This window comes from Urocitellus parryii, chromosome 2, assembly GCF_045843805.1.
Source record: "Urocitellus parryii isolate mUroPar1 chromosome 2, mUroPar1.hap1, whole genome shotgun sequence".
In the NCBI taxonomy this organism is placed as follows: Eukaryota; Metazoa; Chordata; class Mammalia; order Rodentia; family Sciuridae; genus Urocitellus; species Urocitellus parryii.
This window is the reverse complement of record NC_135532.1, coordinates 135307075-135327339: the sequence shown is the minus strand read 5'-3', so window position 1 is coordinate 135327339 and position 20265 is coordinate 135307075. Positions and strand designations below refer to the sequence as shown.

The 20265-nt window shown below is 34.7% G+C and overlaps 1 protein-coding gene across 1 annotated transcript in view; it reads right to left on the bottom strand.

Moving 5' to 3' along the window:
- Positions 1-20265, bottom strand: part of Naaladl2 (N-acetylated alpha-linked acidic dipeptidase like 2) — an 876353-nt gene that overhangs the window by 520245 nt on the left and 335843 nt on the right. The window contains exon 4 of the mRNA XM_026382942.2: positions 6504-6623. Within this exon, the coding sequence (XP_026238727.2) occupies positions 6504-6623 (120 nt within the window). The remainder of the gene's footprint in view (positions 1-6503; positions 6624-20265) is intronic.

The window sequence follows — 20265 nt, the reverse complement described above, 5'->3', positions numbered from 1 at the left end:
GTGGACTATGTGCTACCAAAAATTTAACATATGTCTAGAGCTTATTGTTTCAATTTCTAAAACAACATGGAATACATATTTTAAAAAATCTGGAAAGTGTGTAGCTTTAGGAGTTAAATTGGAAAGGATTAACTCCTATTTCTCTGCCTCCCTCCCTGTTTTCCTTGCTTCTTTTTTTCCCCTCCCACTCTCTCCAGTTCTCTTCCTCTAAAACTTACATGAATACTTAGAGAGTATTTAAGCTAACTATATGCAAAATCAACCCTTCTAACATGATGTCACTTGCTGTGACTTCATATTTCAATTGGTCCAAATACATAATTAAATTAGATTATCATGTAGGTTAAAAGTATGCATGACTTCTAAATTATGTGGTTAATTTTTAATAAACTTTGAGGATTTGTATACTCATTTCTATTTTGTTTGAAGCCATGAAATATCCTTTGATATTAGAAATAGAATGTGAGGCATCTGATTATTTATTCTTGCTCTACATTGGCTTTCCTAAAGTTGGATTGCTAAGTGGCAGAAAATGGCATAGTGTAAAATCTTTTCAATGTAACCTTATGATCAAAGTTATATTTAAACAAAAAATAACTTTGAAGATATAGAAATATTTGGTCTAACTCATTTTGAAAAGTAACTTAAGTGAGTCAGTGGAAAATGGGAAGAACTCTGAACAAGAAAACAGCAGATTTCACTTTAAAATTCATTAAACTATTGTTTTGTGATTTTGTGTCCGGAAGCTGGCCATGTTTCCCATGACAAACAGAAAAGTTCTTCAGTCTTAGAATTACAATATATGAGGTTATTGGTCTTTTGTAATTACTTCTGAGAATTGGGTATGAAGTGCCTTATTAAATAATTCAGTGAACAAACATATCCTTTCAAAGAATCAGGATAATGTTTGCTTTTTACTTTTGTTCACAAAACGCCATCAAAAATTGTCTTAAGAAATAAAGAAGCAAGTCTTTCTTCATATACAGAATCATACCTAAAAGCATTATTCAATGACACAGAATTAAACATTGTTTAATTAAACATATTCTCTGAATATTATCTAAAATATTCAGAGAATGCCACTTAAAGAGATCTTCTAGGTTCCTCCATAGCAGGGAAAATGGTGATATACCAAAAATTTTAACAGGAAAACTATTTTTCTTTTCTTTCATATCTTCTTAGACTCACTATGTGTATGTTTGTCTATTTATATGCCCTGTATATATGTATGTGTAATGTATATATATATATATATATATATATATACATATACATATGTATATATATACATACACATAAACATTATACACACATATATATGTATCACACATCATGAGCATTTTATCTTCAAGATCTTTATTTTAGACACAACATTTTTATATTAAATAAATACATACATAATTTAATTTGAGCAAATAAATTTGAGTTCAACTATATCTGAACTTCTATGACATAGAGTAAATGTTGCTTTTTGTCAACTGGAACAAAGAAAACAACAATTCTTTTGAGTGGGATTATCATAGGGATTAAACAAATGTTTTCAGAAATAAGAGGAAATTGAAGTAAATGAAACTCATAGTTCAGCTAATTTGACAAGTATGGAAATGTTTCATGAAAATTAATTTTAAATGGCACTCTACTCACTACTAACTTTATCAGAACTATTGGATTTCTTAATAATTTTCCAGTTGTCCAATCTTTGAATATTCAGTATATGTAATCAATATTTATAGATATTTTCTCAACCATCAGCTCATGTTTTAAACTTTAATCATTTTTTGGATTAATTTTAAAATTCAAATAATATGAAGTTGTCTTTTCTTTAAATAATACAACTCCTTCCTAATTTACAGTAAGTAATCTACATATTTAACAGGAGAAATACATAGAAATTGTTTGTTTCCCTCTTTTCTTTTTCCCCAGACTCTTCTCAAAGGCTTTCCCATCTAAACATGATTTCTGGGCTTACCTGTGATAAGTCATACAGTGCCCAAATATTTAGAACAACATAGGCACAGATCTAAAAGGCATTTCTCTTTCATTGTTCCTATTTATGATTAGATAAAAACATTACCTGATAAATAGATAGAAAATACTTTGTTCTCAAGAAACTAAAAATATCTCCTTGATTCCTGTATCATCAAAAAAATCTTATAGGGTTACAAGTGTGTATTAAAATAATGAAAAAATTAACCAATCTTTTATATCTTACGATATGACAGCACTAGGAATGTGGTGTGCATTATTCCATATATAAAATAGTAAAAGCATTTGTGGAGTTTTGTGTAATTTCACAATGCACAAATGGCCTGATTAAGATACATTCATTTGTGATTTTACTGCATACAAAATTGACTCCAAGACATGGCACTAATGTGTGGTAGAAATTAGAGAATGGTGTAGACTTCACTTTTCAGTAAGATTTAATGTATTTCTAGTTGTCATAGAGTTTACAATATTTTTCTTATTGTTTTTATAAAAATGGTCACAAGAAGAATGTCAAATTTTATTGCATTTTATAAAAATAAATTTCGTGGGAGAGTTCTTTCTAGAAATTTGAGAATTTATGAAGGTCTCAGGGTCCACATTACTATGTTTCATAATGTCAGTGAGAGAAATTTGAGTCCATTATGACAAATAAAAGACCATTTTGCCCTAAAGTTTAAAGAAACAAAAGTACTTACCCTTAAAATAAACTACTATAAATATAAACCTAAAATGAACCCAAAGCCTGTCCTCTATAGTTTAAGCTACAACAAACTAGCACAGAGCTCCAGAGAACTCATTTGACTTTTCTGCAGCAATATATGTGGATATCAAGGCATATATCTAAATACCACTGTGTTCCACCTTTCCTGGCACACAATGGGGGTATTTTCTCACCAATCACTTCAATGAAATTAAATTAACATTTGGAATTCATGATAAAACTAAAAAGATCTCCTTCTCAGCTCTAGGTTATTTTCTATTCATTTTAGGAGATAATTTAATGTACCAATTATGCTTCCTCTTTGCCCTCCCTATCTTAGATACACAGATTCCCTTCCAAATTCCTTTTTGAACTGTGATTTAGTAACTACTGCTCAGCTAAAATAAGATTAACTTTTCTCTTTACCCATTCAGCTGCACTTTTCCATACCAACTGTTCATTTAGAATCATAATTAACAATTGTGATTCACAAAGAAGTCACTTAGTTCTATGCCTTTTTAATGTCAATTGTATGACCTCACCTTTGAATTTCAGACCCAGAATATACTTGATGGACAGGTGGGGCAAGCTCAGCAGAAATTTTGCTCTAGAATCCTGTCTGACCCAAGCTTCTTTTTTCTTTACCATGTGAATGTGTATTAATAGATTCAGTACTAATGTACATACAACCCCAAAGCTTTGGTATGCCCTGTCCCTCTGTCAAGAAAATAATGAAGAGTGTTTAGCAAGGCTCTGTCTGGAAGGAGATTCTGCACACAATGCTTTGTTAAACTTATTCATAGGTTTATCAGGAAAATATTACCAGGTTCTTTTGTTTCCTATTCCATATAAAACACTACTTCATAACTAATCAAAGGGTTTCATAATACAAGTATCCTCTGAAACTAACACAAAGAAAGTTGCTTTATTTTAATCCATTATATATTTGGTGTTAGGATTTTGAATAATTGGCCTATAAGCACTATTAGGAAAAAACCAAAACTTTTTAAGGTCTTATTTTAATTTGATTTTTTAAAAAATTTGTTAACTTGAAATTTTAAAGGCATGCTTTCTGCTTACAAAATATACACACAATCATTTAGAATAATTATAAATGCAGAAAAATAAAAAGAAGTCAACTCATTCATAATTCTACCTACCCAATTATATAATTATCCCCTAACATCCACATTATAGTAATGATAGGTTGAACAACCAGGGCTTTGTGTAATATGTCTATATCCAAAGCAATGACACTTTGTTTAACACTGCACCCTCTAAAAATATTCAAACAGGAACATATTTTTTCTCTTAAATCCTAGAAGACAACTTGGACCTTCCCATTATTTTTATGATTATTGGCAATAAAAGCCCTATAATCAATTTGAGTTACCAGTCTTAAGTAATTAGAATGTCTCAAATCTGTACCCTTCATTTAAAATTTCATCATTTTAAAATTCCCTCTAGTGTTGGAGGGACAGGAATATAGTTAGTATATGGGGTGGGAAATATTAAAAGCTTCATTGGGTATGATTTTTTTCTGACTGTACTGTTCCTGTCCTAAGAGAGCTACAGGCTCTCTGGAGCTCACAGATATTTTAAACTGCTTTTGGGGCTTGTGGGTACATTGTGAATTAATTGAAGCAGCCTCTATTGTAGTTTCCTTGATGGGAACAAATACAATTCTAATGTGCCCTGTGGCTGACTTATGCATCAACAATCCAAGTGGCAAGAATGAAAGTAGATGACACTGGTTCTGTCATGTGGCTCCATCTGACCTACTAGAAATACATGGATATTTTTCTATTGCCAACTCAGGGACACAGGCCAACCCAACACTGATACTTTTTTATGCTCATTTATTAGCACCTTAGCAAGCTAATCTCTTACCTTCAGATTTTTCAAGGAGATTTATCCATCAGTCTACCCTGTATTCCACACTGCAGGGAATAGGTATTAAGCCCATCATGTGTTCCACTGAAGCCCCTATCCCCAGTGGTGCAGTGGAAGCTTCTATACATCTCTCCATAAAACCTCTGCCCTTCAATTCCAAGACCTTTTATATCCCAGGTATGAGTGAGGGACTTAGCAATATTTCTATCTATTTTTAGTTATTTTATTTGAAATATTGATGTTTGGTAGCAGATTTTGACATGCCACTCTGTACCCTAGAGTATCAGTTAAAAAATTCTAATTTATCATCTTGATTACCTATATACTGATTTTCTGTAGCAAAATACACGCACACACAAATGCACCACCACCACCACCAGCACCACATCACTACCACCAAAACATACACAGGCCTTAAAAACTCAGGATTTGAGATGAGCCTTCCTGGGTAGAAGTCCTGAGAGTTTCCTTTAACTACATCTCTGTCTTTTGAGTCAATTAGTCATCACTTTTCTACTTTAGTTACCTCATCTGAAAATTGAAGATAATAATAGCCCCTACTTCGACATTATGACTATTGTGACTGTTAATGTGATAACATATAAAACATGTTTAGAAAAATATCTATCCCATATCATAATAGTGTTTCTGTTAGAGGCAATAATAATAAAGTCATTATTTATTGTAAATGTTCTCTTGATAACTTATTTGATTTATGATGATTTTTACTTTATTACTTTTAATAGCTGTGTGGTATTTAGCAGGACGAATGTAGCATAATTTTTAATATTTGGTCACATCATTAATCATGATTGTTTATCATTTCTTTCCCCTTCCCAGAATAGAATACATTTAATATGAGAGTGCTGGATCAAAATATGATTATTTTAAGGCATTTAATATATTAGAAAAATTATGCAATAGGAAATAATAATTTCATTTTGTATTTTATTTTCAAGAATATTTAAAAATTCTGGCCACTTATATATAATCAGACACTAGCAGATTCAAGTGAAAGGACATCCTTGAACAACAATGAAAAATAGGAACAGAATGTTCTCTTCTTTCCTAATACAGTATGCCAAGAGATTTCTGGAAACATTTCTGGACCAGAGAATTAGCAAAGCTCATTCAAGATTGAATGAAGAGAAATCTAATTTATCTTCAGAACCAGGGACTTCCAGTGATAGGACTACATTGACCATTCTGCTTAAATAGAAAAAGGAAATGAGGTAAGAATGAGCAGCCATGGCTCTCTATTGTGGTGCTTCATTATCAGATAGTAAGATTGAGCTGCTTTAATTATGTAAATGCATCTAGAGGATGAGTGTTAATAAACTTCTATTTAAATAAAATAAATCAAAATTCTGCTTATCCTTAGCCTATTATATTTTAATTAAATTCTTGAGCACAGTTAGTAACTGTGAAGTTATATAGTTGACAAAATCAATCACTACAGAGTATAAATCAACTAGATACTTGTGTAACATGAAGCAAAAGGTAATTAGTCAGTTTGGATAATAGATTACAAGTTTCACATTTGTCATGAGAAGAGGATGCTGTGGTTTTCCTTTACAGACAGGTGCTATTATGAAGAGCACGCTAATTTTATCAAGGTCCCACAAACTCGCCAAGGCCCAGCTTAAGGTAACCTCTGTTTTAAGTTATAAGAATATAAATCACTTCATTTAGAATATTCTATTTTGGAAAAAGTCATCTTCCTGTGACAATCTATGACCTTTTGTGCCATTCTCTCTCTCTCTCTCTCTCTCTCTCTCTCTCTCTCTCTCTCTCTCACACACACACACACACACACACACACACACACACTCCATACTCTCAAAAGCACATGACTCCAACAAAGCAAACAAACAAACAAAAAGTATTCACCCTAAAACAAAAGAACTACCATTGAACCAACCTTATAAAGTAGAGGTAATTTTCCTAATTTCAGGAGTGCAATCTGATTTGTTATATTTTTCACTTTTTTAATCATTTTTAAATCATCTGCTGTTCCATAACTCACATCAATGACTTCAGCCTGAAAGAGAGAGAGAAAAAAAGAAAAAGTTAAAGCTATGGAGTAATAATTACAGACAAATTGATGTTTAATATGGTAAAATTATGTGCAGTAATTGAAAGAATCAAAAAGAACTAATTCTGTCTCTTACCTGATCCTAATTATGAAATATACAACTTTTCTATTTCTGTCATGCTATTAACAATTATTCTGGTCACTTGAGGAAAGAGTGTTAGTCATTTGTTTTGCTCTTTCTCTCCTAAAGAAATTAAGAACTTAATATATTCTTCTAAGAGACCATAAAGTTTGGTTTGTTTTACATTCATGTTTCTGGGATTTGAGTAATTTTACAAAATATTGAAGATTATTTTTTTTAGGTTCAACAAGGATTTTATTATTCTAAGAGTTGAAGAAATTCAACTGTGATACTTCATTTTATCCAGATGAAGTGCAAATTCTCAATTGCACAATCATTGTGCATAGCTGTTCAGATTGTCCACATGATGATCGGCTATGAATGATACAGTTGTGCAGAATACAAGCTATACTAGCACATGGACTTGTCTATTATTCCAAGACTTTAGAATATTGTCCCAAATTACCATTTCAGTTATAATTCCTACTATCTCATACCTATAGATATATTCTATTCTACGTCAATATCACTCATTATTATATTTCTGTAATGTAAAAAGATTCACGACTTTCTCAAGATCTAATAGCAGTCCCCTGGTGTATTAGCCCTTTTCTACTCCTTGAAAAATACCAACCTATAGGGTCCATCACACAGATATTTCCATTAGCCAAAATGACTTCTTTCAACTATACTTTCTGTTATTAAAATAATACTTGTTATGCATTCCAGCAATCATAATACATTGTTTCAAATTACAGCACATGTCTAGAGACATGTTGATGAAAGGAGTTACTGGTGATAAATAGTAAACAAAATGGAGAGGGATACTTCAGACCTCTAACTTTCCACCATTCTCAGCTAAAGCTAATGCACTTCAACCAAAGGGCTTCCACAGAAGTTTCATATCAAAAATGATTTCTGCTTCCAGAACAACATGTGAATACCACTGAGAGATGGGTAAATCTATGGTAGACAACATTTCTGGCATGACATATTTATTTTGCCATCACATTCATTTGCGTATGCAAAAACAATACTAATTACAACAAAGCCTGTTTCAAATGATTCCTACTTGTGAATTATCTTTCTCTGTTACCTACTTATTTATTACCTTTCTCCACTTTAAATCCAAGAGCAATCTGTAATTTCTTTCTGCGACTCTTAAGGCCTTAACTGGACTGGTCCCTTTGTGTGTGTGTGTGTGTGTGTGTGTGTGTGTGTATCTCCATCTGCCAGTTTCAGTTCCAGCACAGGGAGATTCCTTGATGAAGGACCCATTACATACTCCTCATCTAGGTGTCTGGCATACACTGTTGGCTCATTGGTCTTGAACTGAAATGATCATATCTTATGCAAGATCTCTGAAAAGTTAAGCTGTACTTTCAAGTGGATTTGCCAAAAAAAAAACCCTAATTGTTAAAAATGCTTCTGTCAGTATGGTTTTTCATTATAATTTTCTTCCTATTAAAATGTGATTAAATCATTGCCTTTAATATAATTCTTGAGTTTGCTGATGTTATTACCATATAAATAACTGTTGATCTATGATTTTAAAAGCCTGATTAAATAAATGATCACATAATATTAATGATTGCATTGCAAAAATGAGAGAATTCATATTTTTCATTTCAAATTTCTAAGCTTCATACTAATTATTTGTGATTTAGTGACAGCATCTTAAAACAGGGCCATTACTCAGCTGGTTATGTTAATGAACATATTTTTCATATTTAGTAGAGTTTGAGGAAAAATCTTACTGCTGTGAGGGGATATAGTCTACACTGTAACTTGTTGCTGTATCCACCAGATATAACACTCACAAAACCACCAAAACTACAAAAAATATTTATGGCATTAGAAAATACCAATGGCTTGAATCCACAATGATAATTTCTGTGAAGGAGGTCTTCAATTCATCTTCCATAAATAACATGAGTTAACATATTAAACTATTTTAGCATGTGAGACATTTTTTCACAAAAGTATTTCTCAATACAGATTTCATTATATCAGTCTATTTTGTCTTACCCATTTGGGGCTACTACTAAAAATCAATAATTAGAAAAGTCTCAATGTCTCAATGTTCTCAGTGTTTGACAGGCAATAAAAAAAAATGTATCTTTCCTATTTACCTTCAAGCAAACTGAAAATCACAGCTGCAAGAATACACATTGAATTTTTCTGAAGCACAAATCAATATACAATGATATGATAAAATGACAACCCATTTATTTCTGCATATTCTATTTGCTACAGAAAACTTATTCTTATTGTACTTGTTCTGTCATACCAGAAAATCATCCAGTCAACTAGTTAGAGTACTATTGTTAACTTGTGTCCAAATGCCAGGGATTGAGTCATACCCTCATGGTCTCTATGAGAACCTAAGTACTTGGGTATTTATTGAGATATTTAACTTCTGTGCACCAGTTTTTCCAATGAGAATTTCTGAGAGGTACAGAGTGAAATGGAACTTAGACTCTTCTTTATTTATTTTTTTTTCAACCAGAGACAAATATTAAAAATTCTTTGTGTTACTTTTTCATTAAAATTCTATACATTAACTTTTGAATTAGGAACAAATAACTGGAAAAATAGCAACAATTAAAAAGAGAATATTATTTGATCCCATGTAAAAAAGAAATCAAGATATTGGGATAATACCAAAGGGTCATAGGCTACATTTAAACACCTAAGCAGAAAACTGGCACACTTTAAAAATTCAGGTCAAAATACAATTACCTTCTGCCTATGGTAAAATATGCAATTAGAAGGAATCATCAACCAGACAATTAGCAAAGACTAAAAACCAAAACATTAAAAGTTGACATTCCATTTATCAGTGGCTCCATGGTTTTTAATCTAAGTGACATAAATCACAAAAATTGTTAAATAGAAACCATAGAAATTTGACTTCCTTCATCTTACTCCTCTGAAACCAATTCAGAGGGGTTATCTTTTGTTTGATAAGAGTGCCATGAAATGCTTAAATAAACAAATAATTTACACAATGACATTGTTTATCAATGACTTGTTAACAGGGCTCTGATCTTATGATGAGGAAATGTAATAGATCAAGCTTCGGAATTGTTGGAAACATACTGCGCCTAGGAATAAGAACACATTCAATAAGTTTCTCCCATATGCTGGAATTGTGCATATAATATGCCATTTTCTCAGATAACACTGTCACCATTTCAGAGATAAGGAAGGTGAGCCTCAGAGAGATGAAATAATCTGTCCAAGTTCTGTGACTTTAATTCAAGAGTGGAACAGATTTTCTTTAGAGACCTTCCAGGAGGCTATTTTACCAAGGACAATGAACACTTGGCAGTCACTGAAGAAGAAATCTCCAACAGCACTGTTGAGTTAAACATACCAAGTCCACCTCAAGAGCAAACATTCTTGTTAAAATCACATATTCTTTATTTCATCCAACGACTATCAAACCAGGATCTCCAAGAATTAGATTGTCTTCCTGTACTCAGACTGCATTACGAAATACCACAAAGTGGGTAGCTTAAACAACAGAAGTTTATTAGTTCATAGTTCTTAAGGCTGAGAACTCAAAGATCAAGAGTCTGGCCAATTCCGTTTCTGGTGAGGGCTCTCTTCCTGGACAACCCCCTCACTCCCACCCATACCCACACGGAGGTGGGGGAATTGGGGGGAGAAAGAGAGAAGAAAATGGTTCTTGCTCTTGACTAAGCCTTCAGGTCTTTTTTTTGGGGGGGAGGGGATGACTGAGGAATTGAACTCAGGGTCACTCAACCACTGAGCCATATTCCCAGCCTTATTTTGTATTTTATTTAGAGATAGGGTCTCATAGAGTTGCTTAGCCTTTCACTTTTGCTGAGGCTGGCTTTGAACTTGAGATTCTCCTGCCTCTGTCTCTTGAGGGGCTGGGATTACAAGCATGTGCTACCCACACCCCACTGGTGTCTCATTATAGGGACACTAATCCAATCAGATAAGGATACCACCCTTATGACATCCTTTATCCTCAACTACTATCTTGTAGGTCCCACCTCCAAATACAGTCATATAGGGGATTTGGATACAAAGTATGTATTTTTTGATGGGGGTGGGGCACAATTCAATTTTTACAGGAGCCCTAAACTATAGATTTTTTATGTCATAAAATTCTTATTCTCTATAGTATGATTTATATATTGGTAAAAACAATGTTATTTAGAAATTGATAAAAAAATAGCTTCAGACATTGTTTTTGTTTGCAGAAGAAACTTTAGATCTTGTTATTGAAAGATTGTCTCCTTAAAATCAGGGGAAGATATCATGATAAAGTAATTCAAATGAAAAATAAAAGTACCTGTCATTAGTGATAAAGGAAAAATGGGAATATTAAATTTGTGCCTTTGTAGAAACATAAATAAGGCATAAGAATTCAAAGATACTTTGTGTCAAATTCTCTTAACTTATGTGATACAGTAGAAATAAAAGCATACATTCCTATTTTACATTTATTTCTGCACCATTGATAATCCTGTTATCTTCTAATATGAAACTTCCCACTAATGAAACATTTGATCTTTAATTAGAATTTCAATTTACAAAACAAATTTTTTTCAGATAGTAAATAAAATTTTAGAGGAAATATTGCCAAGAAATAAATTGTCTACCTTATTAACTAAGAAAAATAAATAAGAATTTTTAAAATTGAGTGGTCTCAACTGTTAAAAACAGCTCACATACACATATGAAAAATAAATAAGAATTGCTAATTCCTCCATTAGATAATTTGCTTTTTTGTTAAGGTTTATTTTCTAAATGTCAATAACAATACTTCTGCAGAAAAAGAAACATTAAATCTAGCTCAAAAATGCTATTATCATAAAATTACTCTTATAAAGTTATATATAGTGGCTCCACATTGTTCATGTATGATTGCAAAATTCTTTGTTGAAAATGAGTTAGCTATAGAGTTTAAAGAAATGTAAAAAAATGATGGTGGACTTTTTTACTTACCAAAAAAATCATATGTTGCTATGGAATAGATATATGCTTAAAATTATGCCTATAAAGATACACATGGACACATCCCTAAATTCACAAACTGGTCATAGTCATTTTTTTCTTTTGCACCTAAGTTCTTATCACAAAGTGGACACACAATAAAATGAGTGAGTGCATGAATGAATGGATATAGGTACACACACACACACACATACACACACACACATCCAAACACAGCTGTTGATGCTGAAAACTAGGGTTATAAATCATATATAGAGATTTTTGTTTGGAGCCTAAAAGGGGGGGAGACTTGTTAAAGTTAACTAGGGGCAGCTGATGAAAAGAAATAAATAATTAATGAACTAATACATGATCTTGTCCTCAGTGACTGAGAGTCGAAGTCCCACCACTACCAAAAATAAATATTTTAATGAGTGCATTCTATATATTCAGCACTATTCCAACTATTATTTATTCATTTTCTCCTTTAATCACAATAAAAGTTCAAAGAGATAGGTTACGAGCCTCACCCTCATTTTAAACCCAAGGAAACTGAAGAAAAGATACATAAGGTAACATATTTACAGTGACACCTCTACTAAATACTAAAAAATTCAAGACAGTCTATAGTCTAGACTCCACATATGATATGCACCTACATTATCATCAATTCTACCTTTGCCAGAAAGCAAGCAGGTATGGTAGGTATGAAGATGAAAGGTAAATGGAAAAGGCAGTGGCTCTTTTGAAGATAACACAGATGTTAAGAGGCTGATTCTAAAAAAAAAAAAAAAAAAAAAAAAAAAAAATCTAGCAATCTAACCTTGGGTTAGTAAATGAACTTTTCTGGATCTCTGAGTTCTCTTTAGTGCAATGATGACACCAATACACAGCAGTGTATTAGCTCAGTGAGTTCCAATGTTCATAGTAAGGAAAGTTGATTATTTACATGGCCTCTAATGCCCTGCACACTCTAATGCTCTCCACACTGCTCTGCGACCTCCTCTCTTCTATAGTGCTGGCTTCAGGGACTTGTGGCCTATGCAGTTGCACAGGGGCCTGTTCTCACAAGGGAACCCTGCCTAACTTAATGTTCTCCTGTCACTGCCTTGACATTCTTAAGAATTTTTGAACAAGAGATCCTGAATGTTCATTTTGCACTGGGTCCAATCCTGCCAGTTCAACCCCAGAAGCTGGTTGTGCCAGGCACATTGTCTGCTGAAATATGGACTTTAGCTGTTATCACTGGTTAGAAATACACCACTTTCCCCCAGATCCATTTGACTCATCCCTCTGCCATATATGCACATCTTCCCTCCAATTTCAGCGGTCCAGTTTTGCCAACTATGAACATCCTACTCAAGACTACAGCCACGCCACCCATGAAAATATTTTCTGTCCCCCTCACTCTGCTCTTATTTGCTAAATTATGTTTCAACTTCTAACTATAACTAACTGTACCTACAATGTATTAATATAATTTGCTTCTTTGTTATGGTGATTATCTGTCTCTACAATGTTTACATTCCACTAGGGTGGGATCATTGTAACTGGACAGACTCAAGCAAAATTCTACAACAGTGTGAAGTCAATAATAAATGAATATTTGCTAAGTGATTAGGGGGCTTTAAACGATTCTAAAACAGAGACATAGTGTCTCCAAAGGAAATCTAATATCTAATACATAAAATGACCAAAGCAAAGTAGAACTGCTTGAAGAGTTACCAGCTCAAGAATTCAACCCCCAAAGCTCAGAACACCCAAAGCTTTTCATGCTCTGTGTCTCTTGAGATAATGAGAGTTTAGGCAAAAGTGAAACAAAACAAAACAAAAACCTTTATATTGTTTCCAAATAGAAACTGAAAATTTTAAACTCTTAGGAAAGTTATAATTGTTTCCTTGCTTTCTCATAATATCAGCAGCAAAAATTTTAATGATGTTACCAAATGGACTAGCTGTTTGCTTCAGGGACACAAGAGTTTGCAAAGTTGTATTCCTATCTAAACATGAATGGCAAGACAAACCTAAGCAGAAGCAACTTACAAGTAAGTAAAAGAAAGGCAGAGTTGTGTTTCCTATTGTCAGCTAAACAAAACAAGTGAAACAATTATTGAGAGTAACTAAGTTAGAGAATTGTCCCTAGGGCAATCGCATCATGAATGACTTGGAATCCACAGTAGAGAACACTTCAATGCTCTTTCTCCCCCACCTTGAGGTAGCAAAATTTATTCATGCTTATGAAATTATTAATGCTTTGAAATTATCCAGACTTGACATTTTCAACCAAATCAATCACTCTGAGCCCTCATAGTTATTATCTAAGAGAGATTCAGAATGTACAGAATGTTAGAAAATCTTGCTTTGACTAAAATAGCAATTTTCAACTCAAATTCAGAAACGATAAACCCAAGCATACTGATGACAGAATACAATATTAGCACAAGTACTCTTCATCTAAAAACAAAATTTTACTTTAGGATTTATTATTACCTAATATAATCTACCTTTTGAATTCTTTTCAGATTAAAGTGTTTATGTTAAACAAAAACTTGGAAAATCAAAACGATTATCCATGTTTAACACTTTTCTTTCTAAAAAGCATTAATATGTTAATATTTATAAAGAGTTAAAAGTTCAGAGCTTGTTAGAGTTTTATAAGTACTTCTGGTTGTCAAGTTCCCTCAAGGGTTTTCCATCATGGACATTATCATAAGGACCTCAATGCACCAAGCATGAAGACCAATGTGTTTTCCTTCCTCTCACTAATCAACCATTGCATTTTCAAATTCCTTTTCAAAATAGTTTCCCAAAACAATTAGGCGTTGGCATAAACTGCAGAAATGTTTAAAATATTTCATTACTAGTGTAGCACAAGTACTAAGAAGTTAACATGGATTTGCAACCAATCAGAGACACTAAATAGAGGATTAGATTTGTATATCTCAACTGAACTCAGCATTTGAGACTAAATTATTTGTCATTTTTGGAAAGGATAATAAGGTGGCTTCAGATGGAGATGGTTTCTCAATTTTGTCAACTTTTCTTTCCTGTGATATATATAATAACTGAAAAAAATAAAGTGATAGAGTGCCAGAGATCCCAGCAGCCTGCAGCAGGGCCCCGGAGATCCAGGCCAACTGATTCGCGTGGCCTGCCCTGCGGCGACAGAAGGCGTGGCGCCTCAGTGAAGCCATTAATTGGCAAGCAGGGAGGTTAGGGAAGGCCATTAGGTGGAATCCCACCAGCCAAGCCCACACGGACTCTTGGGCCGAGCACGGGTTCTCAGAAGGGGAAGGAAGCGGTACAGTCCCATCCCCCACAGCGGACACTCCACGGAGGCAGTCAGCGGCCACCATCCGGGAAAGCTGAAGGATACACCGCCACTCTCCTTGAGAGTGCAACATCAAAACAGCGGACACTCCATCCAGGCAGTCAGCGGCCACCATCCGGGAAAGCTGAAGAATACACCACCACTCTCCAACAGCTTGCAACATCAAAACAGCCAGCAGCAGGACCCCGGAGATCCAGGCCAACTGATTCGCGCGGCCTGCCCCGCAGCTACAGAAGGCGTGGCGCCTTAGAGAAGCCATTAATTAGCAAGCAGGGAGGTTAGGGACTGCCATTAGGTGGAATCCCGCCAGCCAAGCCCACCGCCCACGCCCGGAACAGGCCCAGCGACCTGCCAGCATTGTAGTCACGACACCCCAATTGGAATAGGGACAGAGCAGAGCCGCCTTCCACTCCCGGAACAGGCCCAGAGAGCCGCCAGCGTGGTAGACACGTCACCCCAATTGGAGTAGGGGCACAGCCGCCGCCCGCACCTGCAAGGGAGACTTTTCAAGTATACAAGAGCAACATAAATAAATAGGGGGTAAATTTCAAAACACAACAGTTGCACCAAGCAGAAAGAAACGCGAGCAGTATGAAAAGACAAGGAAAGAAAGGACCACAAGCAATGCAGGTCAACTCAAGTTTAGAAGAGGTAATAGCTGCAACAGATGGAATATCAGATAAAGAGTTCAGGATATATATGCTTCAGATGATCTGGAGTCTCAAGGAAGACATGAGACAGCAAAATCAGACAATGAAAGATCACATTGACAAACAAATCCAGGAAGTAAAAGATCAATTTCACAGGGAGATAGAGGTAATAAAAAACAAACAAATTGAAATTCTAGAAATGCAGGAAACAATAAACCAACTTAAAAACTCAATTGAGAATACTACCAGCAGAGTAGATCACTTAGAAGAGAGAACATCAGACAATGAAGACAAAGTATTTCAACTGGAAAAGAACATAGACAGCTCAGCAAGTCTGCTAAGAAACCATGAGCAGAACATCCAAGAATTATGGGACAATATCAAAAGACCAAATTTAAGAGTCATTGGGATACAGGAAGGCACAGAGCTCCATTCCAAAGGAATAAACAGTCTATTCAGTGAAATAATACGAGAAAACTTCCCAGAATTGAAGATTGAGACAGAATCCCAAATCCTAGAAGCCTACAGGACGCCGAACGTGCAAAATCATAAGAGATCCACACCTAGACACATTATAATGAAGATGTCCAACATACAGAATAAGGAGAGAATTTTAAAAGCTGCAAGAGAAAGAAAGCAGATTACATTTAGGGGTAAACCAATCAGGATAACAGCTGATCTCTCAACACAGACTCTGAAAGCTAGAAGATCCTGGAATAACATATTTCAAACACTGAAAGACAATGGGCTCCAACCAAGAATCGTGTATCCTGCGAAATTAAGCTTCAGGTTAGAAGATGAAATTAAAACCTTCCACAATAAACAAAAGTTAAAAGAATTTGCAGCTAGAAAACCATCTCTTCAAAAAATCCTTGGCAAAACATTACAGGAAGAGGAAATGGAAAACAACATTGAAAACCAACAATGGGAGGTAGGACAGTAAAGGGGGGAAAGTAGTCAAAGAGGATAACAAATCAGGTTTAGTAACATCAATAAACAAATATGGATAGAAGAACAAACCATATCTCAATAATAACCCTAAATGTTAATGGCTTAAACTCACCAATTAAGAGACACAGGCTAGTAGAATGGATCAAAAAACAAGACCCAACAATATGCTGTCTACAGGAGACGCATTTGATAGGAAAAGATATACATAGACTGAAGGTGAAAGGTTGGGAAAAATCATATCACTCATATGGACCGCGGAAACAAGCAGGAGTGTCCATACTCATATCTAATAAAATAGATTTCAAGCCAAAGCTAATCAAAAGGGATATAGAAGGACACTTCATACTGCTCAAGGGAACCATACACCAACAAGACATAACAATCATAAATATATATGCCCCAAATAATGGTGCAGCTGTATTCATCAAGCAAACTCTTCTCAAGTTCAAGAGTCTAATAGACCAACATACAATAATCATGGGAGACTTCAACACACCTCTCTCACCACTGGACAGATCTTCCAAACAAAAGTTAAATAAGGAAACTATAGAACTCAATAACACAATTAACAACCTAGACTTAATTGACATATATAGACTATACCACCCAACATCAAGTAGCTACACTTTTTTCTCAGCAGCACATGGAACCTTCTCAAAAATAGACCATATACTATGTCACAGGGCAACTCTTAGACAATACAAAGGGGTAGAGATAATACCATGCATCTTATCTGATCATAATGGAATGAAACTGAAAATCAATGATAAAAGAAGAAAGGAAAAAGCAAGCATCACCTGGAGAATGAACAATAGGTTGCTGAGTGATCAATGGGTTTTAGAAGACATCAAGGAGGAAATTAAAAAATTCCTAGAGTTAAATGAAAACACAGACACAACATATCGGAATCTATGGGACACATTGAAAGCAGTTCTAAGAGGAAAATTCATTGCTTGGAGTTCATTCCTCAAAAAAAGAAAAAACCAACAAATAAATGATCTCATACTTCATCTCAAAATCCTAGAAAAAGAAGAGCAAAACAACAGCAAAAGAAGTAGAAGGCAAGAAATAATTAAAATCAGAGCTGAAATTAATGAAATTGAAACAAAAGAAACAATTGAAAAAATTGACAAAACTAAAAGCTGGTTCTTTGAAAAAATAAATAAAATTGACAGACCCTTAGCCATGCTAATGAAGAGAAGAAGAGAGAGAACCCAAATTACTAGCATACGGGATGAAAAAGGCAATATCACAACAGACACTTCAGAAATACAGAAGATAATCAGAAATTACTTTGAATCCTTATACTCCAATAAAATAGAAGATAGTGAAGGCATTGATAAATTCCTTGAGTCCTATGATCTGCCCAGATTGAGCCAGGAGGATATAGACAACCTAAACAGACCAATAACAATAGAGGAAATAGAAGAAACCATCAAAAGACTACCAACTAAGAAAAGCCCAGGACCGGATGGGTATACAGCAGAGTTTTACAAAACCTTTAAAGAGGAACTAACACCAATACTTTTCAAGCTATTTCAGGAAATAGAAAAAGAGGGAGAACTTCCAAATTCGTTCTACGAGGCCAACATCACCCTGATTCCGAAACCAGACAAAGACACATCAAAGAAGGAAAACTACAGACCAATATCTCTAATGAACCTTGACGCAAAAATCCTCAATAAAATTCTGGCGAATCGGATTCAAATACATATCAAAAAAATTATACATCATGATCAAGTAGGATTCATTCCTGGGATGCAAGGCTGGTTTAATATACGGAAATCAATAAACGTTATTCACCACATCAATAGACTTAAAAATAAGAACCATATGATCATCTCAATAGATGCAGAAAAAGCATTCGACAAAGTACAGCATCCCTTTATGTTCAAAACTCTAGAAAAATTAGGGATAACAGGATCATACCTCAACATTGTAAAAGCAATCTATGATAAGCCACAGGCCAGCATCATTCTGAATGGAGAAAAATTGAAGGCATTCCCTCTAAGATCTGGTACAAGACAGGGATGCCCTCTCTCACCACTTCTGTTCAACATAGTCCTCGAAACACTGGCCAGAGCAATTAGACAGTCAAAAGAAATTAAAGGCATAAAAATAGGAAAAGAAGAACTTAAATTATCACTATTTGCAGATGATATGATTCTATACCTAGCAGACCCAAAAGGGTCTACAAAGAAGCTATTAGAGCTAATAAATGAATTCAGCAAAGTGGCAGGATATAAGATCAACACGCATAAATCAAAGGCATTCCTGTATATCAGCGACAAATCCTCTGAAACGGAAATGAGGACAACTACTCCATTCACAATATCCCCCCAAAAAATAAAATACTTGGGAATCAACCTAACAAAAGAGGTGAAAGATTTATACAATGAAAATTACAGAACCCTAAAGAAAGACATAGAAGAAGACCTTAGAAGATGGAAAAACATACCCTGCTCATGGATAGGCAGAACTAAAATCATCAAAATGACGATATTACCAAAAGTTCTCTATAAGTTCAATGCAATGCCAATCAAAATCCCAACAGCATATCTTGTAGAAATAGATAAAAGAATCATGAATTTCATATGGAATAATAAAAGACCCAGAATAGCAAAAACAATACTAAGCAGGAAGTGTGAATCAGGCGGTATAGCGATACCAGACTTCAAACTATACTACAGAGCAATAGTAACAAAAACAGCATGGTACTGGTACCAAAACAGGCGGGTGGACCAATGGTACAGAATAGAGGACACAGTAACCAATCCACAAAACTACAACTATCTTATTTTTGATAAAGGGGCTAAAAGCATGCAATGGAGGAAGGATAGCATCTTCAACAAATGGTGCTGGGAAAACTGGAAATCCATTTGCACCAAAATGAATCTGAATCCCTATCTCTCGCCGTGCACAAAAGTTAACTCAAAATGGATCAAGGAGCTTGATATTAAATCAGAGACACGGCATCTGATAGAAGAAAAAGTTGGTTATGATCTACACGCTGTGGGATCGGGCTCCAAATTCCTCAATAGGACACCCATAGCGCTAGAGTTAACAAATAGAATCAACAAATGGGACTTACTCAAACTAAAAAGTTTTTTCTCAGCAAAAGAAACAATAAGAGAGATAAATAGGGAGCCTACATCCTGGGAACAAATCTTTACTCCACACACTTCAGATAGAGCCCTAATAACCAGAATATACAAAGAACTCAAAAAATTAGACAATAAGATAACAAATAACCCAATCAATAAATGGGCCAAGGACCTGAACAGACACTTCTCAGAGGAGGACATACAATCAATCAACAAGTACATGAAAAAATGCTCACCATCGCTAGCAGTCAGAGAAATGCAAATCAAAACTACCCTAAGATACCATCTCACTCCAGTAAGACTGGCAGCCATTAGGAAGTCAAACAACAATAAGTGCTGGAGAGGATGCGGGGAAAAGGGCACTCTTGTTCATTGCTGGTGGGACTGCAAATTGGTGCAGCCAATTTGGAAAGCAGTATGGAGATTTCTCGGAAAGCTGGGAATGGAACCACCATTTGACCCAGCTATTCCCCTTCTCGGTCTATTCCCTAAAGCCCTAACAAGAGCATGCTACAGG